Here is a 12,384-nt window from a genome sequence, read left to right as displayed (position 1 = left end):
CAATTGAAAATAAACTCATATATACATATATTCGAGCAAGGCTTATTTTTTGCTGTATTGTATCAAGGTACTACCTTATGAAAATCACAGGGAATTTGAATTTCGTGTATCGTTAGAGCCTAGACCTATAATTGTGAATAAGTATGCAAATGTGTGTAAGCATGGTGTCCTGCAATTGATTGCTGACCCATTCAGAGTTGTATTCCCACCTCCAGGATTCCAGGATTCAAAGCAACCCTGATCAGGATAAAGCAGTCGCTGAAAATGAATGAATGAACGAATTCATTTACTGTGATCTTGATTCATAAATTTAGGGGTGTCATGATTCGACTCGATTTGTGATACTGGCTTCACAATTCAATTTAATTTGCTTCTCAGAATATTTTGAACAAAATTTGAATGAAGAAAAATTATGACTAAAAAAAATTTTATAGTTATTATAAGTTTATATAATAAACTTAGTTATTAGATGCATATTAGTAGAATGCCGATATCCCTGATGTGAATCGCACATTGTCACAATGCACACTGCCACATTTTTGTATCACAATGCATCCTTACACCCATACCAATTACTAAACAATTTCTGACTGAATGTATATATGCACTGAGAGTCTCATTCTTAACTTGCCAAAAGTGTATTGCGCATAGACTATTTTTATCAGGACTGATGCTAATCCACTTATGAAGGGGCTTATGAACCACTATTAGAACAGAAATTTGTTATTTTCATAAATAACAGTTATTTTCACTCATGATATAGACTATTGGTGTACAAATGTACCAGTAATTCAACAAATTCAAAATGATTTCAGTTCCATGGCAGAGCTTGTTATGTGTGTGACAGACCAGAAAGGCTCTTAATCACAGTTTTATCACCACATCACAGGTGACACCCTTAACCCTAATTCCTCCCTCAGCGCCTGAGCAATACTTGATCTAGCCCCCTTGCATGTTAAGCCTACTTTACTATCCTCTCTTAGACTTGCTAATTCACCAAAAAAAATCACTTGAAAGCAAAGTTTTTGTAGATGAACTGCAGTCTTTAACACAGATTGGGAGTGACACACCTACAGTTACGCCACATGCAAACCAGCAGAAGTGATCACACAGGAGCGGCCATAGTCATGTGACATCCCAGTGAGAATAATGGATAACCTTTGTCCTTTTCACCACCCCTCCTCCACAACCCAGTGCATTCCTGCTTTTACTAGGCACTTTTTTGTGGAACAGAAGTGTTAGGCAATACCAAAGAGATGTTACATGTTATTAACCTACTACCTTAAAGATTACTTACTCAGAAACAAGCTCAGCAGCTCTGAATTTATTCTAGCCTCCCTTGTCAACTCTGCTCAGCTCTTTCATGCTTAGCAAGAGCTGTGCTTTTGAGTTCTTCAACCAAAACCTTCATAATCTCCTGCACCATCCCTCATTCACCTCCCCCTCTTCACAGCCGTGTCTAGTGAATCAACCCTCATCCTCTTCTGCCCCTCTCTCCTGGGATCATAGCAACAGTTTTAATAGCAGCTGAGGGATCCCAAGGCTTGAGGACAAGAGGAGCAAAAATCCCTGCAGACGGATAGACAGACAAACACACACACACAGACATATGTGCACGCACAGAGACACAGACAGAGAAGCAGACATACACAGTGACACAGACACATGCACAGAGACACGGAAATACGCACAGCGACACCGGACGTGCACAGAGACACAGACACACAAAGAGCCCTTATGCAACAATGCGAAGCAATTCAAACTTGCATAGTCACTTATTTATGCCAACTGTGGATGGATTGTCTGGCAGCAACTGTGTGCAAAACAATGAAATGTAGGTTTCAAGCATGTAAGCACAAACACCACTGAGGTCAGAGAGGAAAGCTGATAGAACAAAATCATCCTCAAAAGGACGGAATGCTAAGCAGCCTGGGAACGACATTCTTCAATAGATCAGACAAGCATAAGGGGCCTATTGTAAGTATTGCATGCTTGCTGTGCGGTGTATGCATGCATGTGCATGTGTGCGTGCACAAGAAAGAGAATTACAGATTAATTTACACTGTAACAATTTAGGTTATAAAAAACTCAGACTCACTGAACTCTTTGAGCTTTCAGTAAGATACAACTGTGATTGAGGAAAATCCAATTAAACCTTTGCACAGCACTTTAGGTTTTGTTGGAGAAGGAGATGAGGGTCAAGACTGTATTCTGCTCACTGACCTATGCTTCCTGATATATCTTCCAAACAACAAGCTTAATCATGTCTGGAGGATCCACTCCCCCTCTTCATGGCACAACACTTAGTGCACGTCTCAAGACAATAACAAACTAGGAGCCACAGGCCATCTGCCACTTGAGAGCTTAAGTAGGCTACTCCAAACCGCCCAGCTCCATTCATCTCCAGGCTGGCACACACTCCACTATAAGACACACCAATGCCATTATAATGATTTAAGACAAACTTTTCTTTCATGAATCATGCAAACTGTAAAAACCTTGCACTGAGATCTGCTAAAATGGTACTCCAACCTGGCAGGCTGGGATGAAGCAGGAAGCTACAGCAGGATATGTCTGAGCGAGTAGCTTGTTCAGCAGGTTCATGACTGTGCAGGTGTTTTAAGCCCTAACAGGTGCAGGGGCAAAACTAACAGGTGTGTCTTTCACTGATCTGCCAACCAAGTAAGAGAATTAGTGCTCTCAATAAATAAATCAACAAAAAAAGAAACTCAATACATGAAGAAAACAAGACCATTCACATTGCTGGAAATATAATCCTATTTCCCGCACTCTGTTAGGAACCTAAATATCATGACATTACACTTCTGTCATGTTGTCAAAATTGTCCCTATTATACTGTCCTACATTTCAACATCTCAAAGTGTTATAATCATTGCTAGTAAAAAAGCAAATGTTTGTTTACCTCAGTTGCAGGGACCCCCTCTTTTCCCATGAATCCTGCTATCTCCCATACTTGAGTACCTCGAGCTAAAACAAACAATTCAATCCCACAAGAGAGGAATAATGCAGAGCATTCATGTGAGTCACCCATGGTTGTCCTTGGCCCAGTGACATTAGCCTACAGCTTGCTCAGGGTGGAACATTAACACTTACAAACATGAAACGACTGGTCCTGTGGAGTGGCATGGTGAAGAGATAGGCAAAACAACCACAAAGCCATAGACAATACTCTAACATATCCTCTTGCCATAGGCTCCTTTCAGAAATCATTCTCCACATTACAAAATTCTCCTTTCAACCTTTGTCATATGAAATGAATTTATGCTATATAAAGGCAAGGGGAGCTAGGAAAACATAACCGCCAAGCTTGCACTTACATGGCTGTTGCTTTTTTTGAAGAGAAACAGACCAGGATTCTTATCTTCTCCAAAGCGCCTGCTTAACGTTCCAACTCTTCTGGCTTACGTACCGAAAATTCCAGATTCCAGGGCCTTCAGCATCGCAGCAGGTACCACTGAGTACCAGGAAGTACAGGAGTGAGAAAGTCTGTGCACAAGACAAGGGGTAAACTCCAGCCATAACAATGTCTTAACACGCTACTGTGTGAATCCACAGATGCCATGGCCTATTCACAGACAATCAAGTCCATAAAGCAAACTGAAATGTAGACATATATATTTTCTAGGCTTTTTTTTAGCAACTTAAAACATATACAATTACCTGGCCGCTGTACAGACCAATTAGCAATTTCTTGCTCTAATTATGAAATTGTAAACTTTCTATTCTGATAAATAATATCAGGACCATTTAATACACCGAATAATTGATAATAATAAACCCTGTAAATTAAGAGTAAAAAAATATCAGTAGCATCAAACTGCAGGGTTAAATAAACTGCTTGTGTAGGGGCTAAAAGCAGAGCTGTTTTTTCACCGTATATTTTAGATACAGACTGCAAACGTGTTGCTAATATGTAAACCTTGACCAAACGTCTTGGTTTTTCATGGGGATTTCTCACAGAAAAGAGCTGAGTTGACATTTGGGAGTGTTTGGATGAGCAAGAGTGAGCTGAAAGAGGTGGTGAATAATTGAAAAGACTAAAAGGTGTGAAACCTAACCTGCTTTGCAGTGTTTCTTGTATCTCCAAAACATTAATATTCAAAAGATCATGTATAATGCCTGGCCTTAATTGATTCCAGTGTTTCCTCCATCTTTATATAATGAAACTTGCCACACAGCACAATCATGGCACAAAGATCTTAAACACCAACTAATCTTGTGTGGTGTGCAGTCAGTTTCTAGTCAGATGTCTTGCTATATCTTTACGAGATGTCGGCAATTTCCTATTAATTCATGCTAATGTTTGGATTTCCAAATAAATCCAAGCTTCATTTCTCAGTCTGGAAACAACTATGAGTTTTCTTTTCCACCCCTCAGTGATCCTGAAAACACTAGACCCTGGGAGTGATTAGTATAGCTTACAAGCTAGAAAAAGGTAGCACAAGGCCTATTCCTTAGCAGAGATACAGAATACAAACTTTGTTAGCCATTTCACATGCAGAATGCCATAGAGGCACATCAGACAGAGTTGGAATCTTATAGCTCACTGGTTACTGGAGTTCTCTCTGTGTTTGTGTCAGGGTACTCCGGGTTCCCCCCCATGTCACAAAAACATCATGCTAGGTGGAATGGCTAATCCAGACGTTCCCTAGGTATGAGTGTGTATCTGTGTGTGTGTGATGCCCTGCAGTGAACTGACATCCCATCCAAGGTGTATTCTTGCCTTGCGCCCAGCATATACGCATGGTATTTTGAAAAAAATCTACTCTTCAGTCAAATCAAGACAATCACTGTTAGCATCTAAGTAGTTTATCAAATACATTTTAGTTGATTTTACTTGCTATTTTGGCTGTTAAAAAAGTTAGCTACACTATTTTAAAAATCTTGTAATAGGTCTCCCGAGTAGCACACATTTGTGAGCTCATGCATGATGAATGGAGCAGATAGTGCTTTCCTAGTGTTTTCCACACTACCCTGTGACACAGCATGAGCAGCACCTCAAAAATATGTGGGTGGCTGGCGTCATGTTAAAAATCAAGAAAAATAATTAATAATAATAATAATAAAAAAAAAAAGCCATGTAAAGCCATGCCACAGTTTTGGTGATGTCATCTACACTGGTATAGCGCAACTTGAACAATGTTACCATTTTCATCACATCAGTATACTGTCACATTACACTAGGGATGTAATGATACACAAAATTTGATATGAATTTCTGAATATGTGCCTTACATTTCCTTTTTCAGTTAATTAAATGATTCAGCATCATAAAAGTAAAGTAACTAAAATTTAATAAAGTCACAATGTTTGCATGATCCATTCAGACTCTTAGCAGAATATAACCAAACAAAAACTGAGCATTTGAGAGGATCAAAATGAAACATGGCTAAGTGTTCAATAATGTGACTCTGAAGAACAGAGCTGTTCTTTTATTTTGCTGTTAGCTGTGGTGATTTTTTTTTTTTTAGCCTGGATTAAATCAGATAGGAAATGCTGCCTACATGTAGTACTACGCAGTCTCTTGAATGTATTGTTTGATATGCAGACATTGCGAATTGTGAGCCTCATATCACACAAAACATTATGATAAGTCATATTATGTCATGTTACAGCCCTATGTCACATCTGTCATTTGAACCATGTGATTTAACCAAAGGAAAAAAAAAAAAAAAAAAACAGTACACCCTTGACCCAGGTCCAAGTACCTAACCTACTATGTAGTGCCTTCATTTTAAAAAGATGCACTGAAGCAGCACCCTCACAGTATTTTCATGGTAAATGTAGAATATTTTCATTGTTAATAAGAAATAGAATCTATCAATGCACGTTCAACTCAGCTAACATTAGACAAGTATATATTTAAGAAATACTGCACAAACAAGAGTGCTGTTGCACTTAATGGTGTACTGCATTTTATCAGCTGTGCTGATGTTCGCTACAACAGCATGATTGCACGTGTGATACTGCTTTTATACAACAGTTCTATAAGCAAAAAATTAATAGCCACAGCTAGATAGAGTGTTGCGTGTTGCCATGCCAACATACTGTCTGTATTAAGTGTCTGTATTAACTGTATGACAGTCTGTATTAAGTGTAGAAAAGGTTTAATGTAATGAACTATTGCTACAATTGGATTTTTATGTTGTGAACATGGACAAGTGGAGTGATACAAACAGCAAGTACCAGTCCTGTCAAACTAAATATCAGCACACTTGGAACACCACTTGTCCTATCACATTAGTGGACTGGAATTAACTGTTGTATAATTAACAACAGGTAACTATATTTATTCAGGATGTCACTGAAATATTTCAGCTGAAATGTTTAAAAAAAAAATGGCATTTTCAATTTTTGGTTGAAAGAGAAAAAAAGGAGGAAAATTTTGACCTAAAAGGGTGAAATACACCTACAACAAATTGTTGAATTTACTTTACAAATAATGTTAATGATGATGACAATTAGAAAGTGATTAAATATACTCACCGTGTTTGACCATATTAACCCATATTCATTTACTTTCTAATTATAATCACTGAAGATGCATTCAACCACTTTGAGAAAGAACAGTGAAAATGTCATCCATGTGGACATTAGACAACTGATCTGTAAAAGGATTATACTGAAAATGCACTGTTATTATTATTTTTCATTTTTACTGTTTACTGTGCATTACTGCAGAATCACTTAAAAATCTACCATACAGCTTCCAGAGTTTTGGATCTGAGAGGCACATTGGTGCAGTGGGTAGCGTTTCAACTCCTAGGTCCTGGTTCAATCCTGAGTTCAAGATATTGTCTGTGCAGAGGTCTGTGCAGTACTGATTTTTCTCTGTTCATGATTTTCCATTTTAAAATATCAAAATTAATGATATAATCTCCCACAACCATTAGCCTTAAAAACTCAGGAAAACAAGCATTTCCACCTTTTCAGTTTTAAGGAGAGTACAGGAGCGCATATTAATATTATGGCAATCATGAAAAGTCAGCAGGATGGTAAATTTTAAAGTGTTTCTGCAGTAATACACAGTAAACAGTAACTAGTCACTGGATACCATGGCAGCATAATATCTGAGAGACACTAATATGGTTATATCGCACAGGCGTAGAGCCTTGAGAATTTCATTCATTTTAATGAAGCTGTAATACTGTGATCTAACCAACTTAAATAATTTAAAATATCAGTATTAATTTCTGTTTAATACTGACCTACAATTGCAGTCAACAATACAAATGATTTTTAGGCTGTATATTAAACATTCTAGGACCCCTTAACCCCAACAAAATATATTTCAAACCTGCATGAAGCACCCCATAAAAATAAATTGTCACCAAAACTATACCATTCGTTTGTGCTGTGTTTGTGCTGATTTGTGCCGCAAAAACAAACGTTTGTGTTGGCTTGGCGTTCAAGATATTAAACATTATTTTTTTGGCTGTGTGACGTCACTCTCCACCCCATGTTGTCCAAATCGTATCAAATTGGTGCAGTTCGTTTGTGCTCGATTTGTGCCGGTTAATTTATTTACATGGGGTGCCAACTTCACACAGGTATATTTCAAATCTGTGGGAAATTCTGGAATGACCTCACAAAACAATGTCCCACTGAAACCTGACCACATTGCCTCATCCATTGCTGACTAATAGTTACGTGTTCAGAAACATCCTTATTAATAAATCATACTAAATTCACCTCACAATTTCTGTAATCCAAGTTACAAAAGATTTTTCATTTTAAAGGGTAAATATATTGTCCATATATCCCCTGAAGGTCTGATTCATACAAAAAGAATTTCTGTCTATATTAAACCATTTTATGTCAAACAAAAATACATAATCATGCTTAGTTATTGTTCCTTTTTTTTTCCTCCCAATCTCAGAAGCAATCAGATCATTACCAGTAGGAAGTACAGACTTTAACCAAAATTACTTTTTAAATAGTACTTCCATGGAACTGTGTTAGGGGTGTGGCTGTGTGAAACCGGGTTAATGTCCAAGTGAATCCACAGCTTTTTTTAGTTTTAAGTTCTTCTATCAGTTCCAGGCCTCACTGCTTGATAGCTGTCTAATTTGTTTCATGCTGAAATAAATGGAACAGTATTGGCTGATACTCCAAGCTCTATTATTGGTATTGGATTGAAAATGGAAGAAAGTAGGATTGGTGTATCCCTAATTATTGGTTACACAGCATCATCAAGAAGCAAAAATTGTATAGACAAAAGTCTATATTAGCCAAAACCACAGATGATGGTAACGTCTTTGACCAGACTGTTCAATAAAATAGTTGTTTTTTTCCCCCTATGTTTGCACGTTTGAGTTTTAGGTGCATGAAACCACATCAAAACATACTGATAACAGAGAGGGAGTCCGGTCAAAGAAAGCATCATTATTTGAATTTGTGTTTTAAATCAAAGATACTTAGTATATAGTATATAATATAATATCCTTACACAGATTCCAGTTTATGACAGCCTTTCACAATAAATAAGTCATTTATCAGGCCGCAGTTATCTAAACCTTAACCCCAAAGAGACGGTAGTCTAACACTACTGAAATATTTAATCCACTACGAAGATCTAAATGAAGATATCAGAATCCCTGCGCACTCTGTAGAAATGGACTTTAGACTGGTTTTCGCTGCCAGTCAAGTGAGTAGTAACCAGACAAATACGCTTGACTTCAGTAACTGGTGTATCAGATTCAATCTGATAAACAGAATTTGTATTTCTGTATTCATATTTTAATCAGCCACAAACATCTACTAACATATTTAGCGAGCTCGCTAGTTATCATGTTGCACGTAACAGGTTGCTTTACTAGCTGCTAACTAGCAGTGTTATGTTAGCACAATGATTTGTTGTACCACACTGCCTAGTATCTAATAAAGCGGTATTCATAATATCTGGGTAATTTAGTAACTAACTGCAATCCAAAAGTAAAATACCGTAACTACTGTTACCTTTCATTACCAGTGACACTTGGGTTGAGCACAGCTTAGTTTCACGCACCAAACGGAGTTCTAACAGGAGCTAACAGGCTAGCAGCTCACATCTCTTCCCCTACTTAGGCGCTGCTCTTAGCAACCTGTTGCCCAAAAACTGAAAAACCAAACAAACCCTTTCTGTCAATTAAAAGTGAAAGAAAAGAGATGGTTCGCTGTTTACCTTTTGAATAGTAATCGTGACTCTTCAGCTTTAGGTACGGAATGTTCCAATGTTTCAATTCTTCACAAACAATGTAAGATTATCCGATGCGATGACGACATATTGTGGTAAAGTGAGTTTGAAGGAGTTCAAACTGAAGTAGCTCTACAGTGCCACCTCCGGTTCCGTCCCAAGGCTCCGTTCTGCCTTTGCACTTAGCAAGTTACCACGAGGTGGCAGACGAATGAGCTGCTACATGCACAGATACGCCTATGCTTACCACAGTTACTGCGTTTCCGGTTCCTTCACTTAATTGCAAAATTTTACAACCGGGAGATAAGAGTTATTCTACCGCTGCTTCTTTGTCGCCGGCGCCAACTCACTCAAAAGTTCAAATTTAAAATGAAGAAAGCAGGTGAGACTTCAGCAAGAAACGCAGCAGCAATTGGCAGATAAGATTACCGAGCACTGCTATGCAATGGAATCTACTCCAAGTAGCAAAAGACATTAACTGTATACCATAGAATACAATGCAGCTGAAGTTTAAAAAAAAAAAAAAAAAAAAAGTTACATGTCAGTGCCAGATAAGCAATGATGTCACTTCAAAAATAAGCTGATGTGCTAAAAGAAAATTGCAAAGAACAAGAACAGTACAAAAGAAAATGGAATCTAAGAATTAAAGTGATGCAGGAAAAAATGAATGAAAATATAAGACAGGGAGTCTTCCAGCTGCTGTCCAGGATAGCTCCTGTTCTAGCAGACAAGATGGAAGATGCTGTCAGTGGTGTTCATAGGCTGGGTAAAAAGAATAAAAACTATGATAGATAATCTTGTGATTTACCAAGCACATTTACAGAGGTGAAATCTGGAAGACGTCGTAAGATTCTCAGACATGCAAAGATGCAGGGGTAAGAATCTCATATAGGCTGGTGAGAGTGGCTTGTCGGCTACATGTTGAAAAGGCTAGAAAAACATGATAAAGAGCTTACATTCATGGCCCATATGCATTCATAAATGTCAGATGAGTTGGTATAAAAGATTGACAGAACATATGTGAAAGGGAATGAATGACTTGTTTCTCATGAATTGTTCAAAGGGAGTGTTATTATAAAAGGGGTCACGGGTTCTCTTTCTTAAGTTTCTTTACACGGAACTCATCTACATAGTTTTGGTTAGTTTTTTTTTTTTTTTGGTTAATTGAATGTAAGATTGTACAATTACAATGTACAATTACTTTGTGCTCTTATGTGTACAATGTAATTGTACACATAAGAGCAAATACTACACTTAATCAGAAAGCCGTAACTAGGTGTGTTTACAGCAGCAGAAATTTTGAGCACAGTAAATTTGAATAGAAGCAAAATAACATCAATTAATATTTTGGGCAATTGAAACGATAAAAGTACAGTGAATTGTCTTTGGGAATTTACTTCTGTGAAATAAGATGAGGAATATACAAAAAAAAAACCCTAAAGACTCATATTCCATGAGTGAGAGACTTTTAGTTTGAAGTAATCACATCTTGCAGGGCATTTCGGGGGATCACAGGTAAGGTAACGCTACTGCGCACGACACCTCATTCCAAGCGAGGAAGTTGTGAAAACGCTGATTTTCTCCAATCTCCATTTATTTTCGTCTGTTTCACAGGTATATGTTATGACGCTGTGCAAAAGAAAGGTCTGTAACAGTCGATTGAGTATATTGAGCAAGCATATGAATGTTGTATATGAAACTCAAAGTGGTAATTTACAGAGTTTTATGGAAAATGCTGAGTCATTCATACTCCAGTGTGTTTAAAGTTTAGTACTGAAGTACAGATGTCTCAGGAACAGAGTTATAATATTTTATTGGTTAATATTAAGGAGATATTCTGTTCATTTATTAAACTCTTTGAAGGCCATATAGTTTTAATACATTTATTGTGTAATATTGATGTTGGCATATTCAGGTTGGCACTTGATGTCACATGATGTAACACTCACAATGGTGAATGTTGAATGTGTTATATGCTGTAGAATGCATCCAAACTAAAATGTATTGCACTACTAAAGGTGGCATTAGTCTGTATTTTTTCAGAATGTTTCAAAACATGTCTAGGTTTACAGATTTTAAATATTCTGTCATTTGTCACATTTTATTGTTTGATTAATTATTGGCAGTGTGTTTCAAATGTCATTGAAGTACAAATTGAGCCTAAGTAATGCCAAAAATAAGGACAGTACTGTGAATGTAGGAAATGAGCCAATGTTGACAGTGAATATGTTGAATATTGCTGATGTAAAGTGTGAAGACAAAGAAATGACACTTGAACATAAAAGGTTTTATTGCTTTTGAGAACTAACAGTGATTTTTGAGAATGTTTAATAAATTCCAAGTGAGGAATTGAGACAAACACTCATTTTCTCTGATCTCTGTTAATTTTCTTCTGTCTCACAGCATTCTCATCTGTTGAGTTGGCCTCCTGGGCAGGGTCTGCAATAGATTTGTGGGGACTCATCAGGGATTGGCTCTGCATGCTAGCGGAAAGTCAATCCTTGGGACCAGCAAAAGTGGTGATGTTGCAGTTTGCCATGCCAGTGACTATAGAGCTGATGCTGCTATTATGATCCAGTGCCTGCAAGAGAGACAAAGACACTGATTCTACATTCTGGAGACGGTGAACAGAGATCATACAAAGTCATGGAGAGTCATGTCGTGTAACGAAAAGCCTGATATGGGATATCAGGAAGAGCCTACTCACCATGTCTACTGACGAACTGTTCCAGGTCGTCAAACTCATCAGCCCAGCAGTGGGGAGGGATCAGTCTGAACCGGATGCTGAGGAACAAGAGGGTTGCTTTGAGTACATTAGTCACTGTACATCATGTCCAATAGGCACTTACTGGAGCTGGAGGACAGAGGTATGAGTGAGCTGCTAACTTTACAAGGGACTGTTGATTCCATTAAACAGACCAGTACTATTGGTGTACCTTGTATGCATAATGATGTTTGACAACACACAAACCTCACCTAAAACACCTCTGCTGCACTATCAACACTGCTGACACTGTCCAAAATGCATCATCCTTCATTCTAACTGACACAGGGAGTGTTAGTGTAGGGAGTGTTATCCCAAATAAACAGAATGCTTTCCAGTTATGAAAAGTTGAGTAAGAAACTTCTCCATTATATCATCCACACAAAACCTAACCCAGACACAACCTGTAACACAGAACAAAGAC

General features: G+C 37.7%; 2 protein-coding genes and 1 long non-coding RNA gene across 32 annotated transcripts in view; 1 reads left to right on the top strand and 2 right to left on the bottom strand.

Moving 5' to 3' along the window:
- pals1a (protein associated with LIN7 1, MAGUK p55 family member a) overlaps positions 1 to 9,347 on the bottom strand; it is a 27,997-nt gene extending 18,650 nt beyond the window's left edge. The window contains exons 1-2 of one of the 6 annotated variants that reach the window (XM_026926270.3): positions 9,185 to 9,347; positions 3,339 to 3,507 (exon numbers count right to left, since the gene is read on the bottom strand). The gene's annotated coding sequence lies outside the window, so the exon portion shown is untranslated. The other 5 variants (XM_034307814.2, XM_053237848.1, XM_026926267.3 and 2 more) reach the window with 5 other exon arrangements.
- Positions 8,245 to 12,384, top strand: part of LOC128319153 (uncharacterized) — a 17,327-nt gene continuing 13,187 nt past the window's right edge. For 5 of the 12 annotated variants that reach the window (XR_008302576.1, XR_008302577.1, XR_008302575.1 and 2 more), the window contains exons 1-2: positions 10,601 to 10,840; positions 11,600 to 12,063. This is a non-coding gene — a long non-coding RNA (uncharacterized LOC128319153). Of the gene's footprint in view, positions 8,669 to 9,457; positions 9,579 to 10,599; positions 10,841 to 11,599; positions 12,064 to 12,384 lie in introns of those variants that run through there. The other 7 variants (XR_008302582.1, XR_008302581.1, XR_008302580.1 and 4 more) reach the window with 5 other exon arrangements.
- The window catches only part of LOC113533992 (gephyrin), a 160,434-nt gene continuing 159,687 nt past the window's right edge, over positions 11,638 to 12,384 (bottom strand). For all 14 annotated transcript variants that reach the window (XR_004578924.2, XR_004578925.2, XM_053237842.1 and 11 more), the window contains 2 exons: positions 11,904 to 11,980; positions 11,638 to 11,777 (listed from right to left, as the gene is read on the bottom strand). Coding sequence is in view for 12 of the 14 variants with exons in the window: in XM_053237842.1 (XP_053093817.1) it covers positions 11,942 to 11,980 (39 nt within the window). In the remaining 2 variants the exon portion in view is untranslated. The remainder of the gene's footprint in view (positions 11,778 to 11,903; positions 11,981 to 12,384) is intronic.

Source organism: Pangasianodon hypophthalmus, chromosome 10 (genome assembly GCF_027358585.1).
Source record: "Pangasianodon hypophthalmus isolate fPanHyp1 chromosome 10, fPanHyp1.pri, whole genome shotgun sequence".
Taxonomy (NCBI): Eukaryota; Metazoa; Chordata; class Actinopteri; order Siluriformes; family Pangasiidae; genus Pangasianodon; species Pangasianodon hypophthalmus.
The sequence above is the reverse complement of the archived record's forward strand: the minus strand, read 5'-3'. Positions and strand labels throughout refer to the sequence as shown.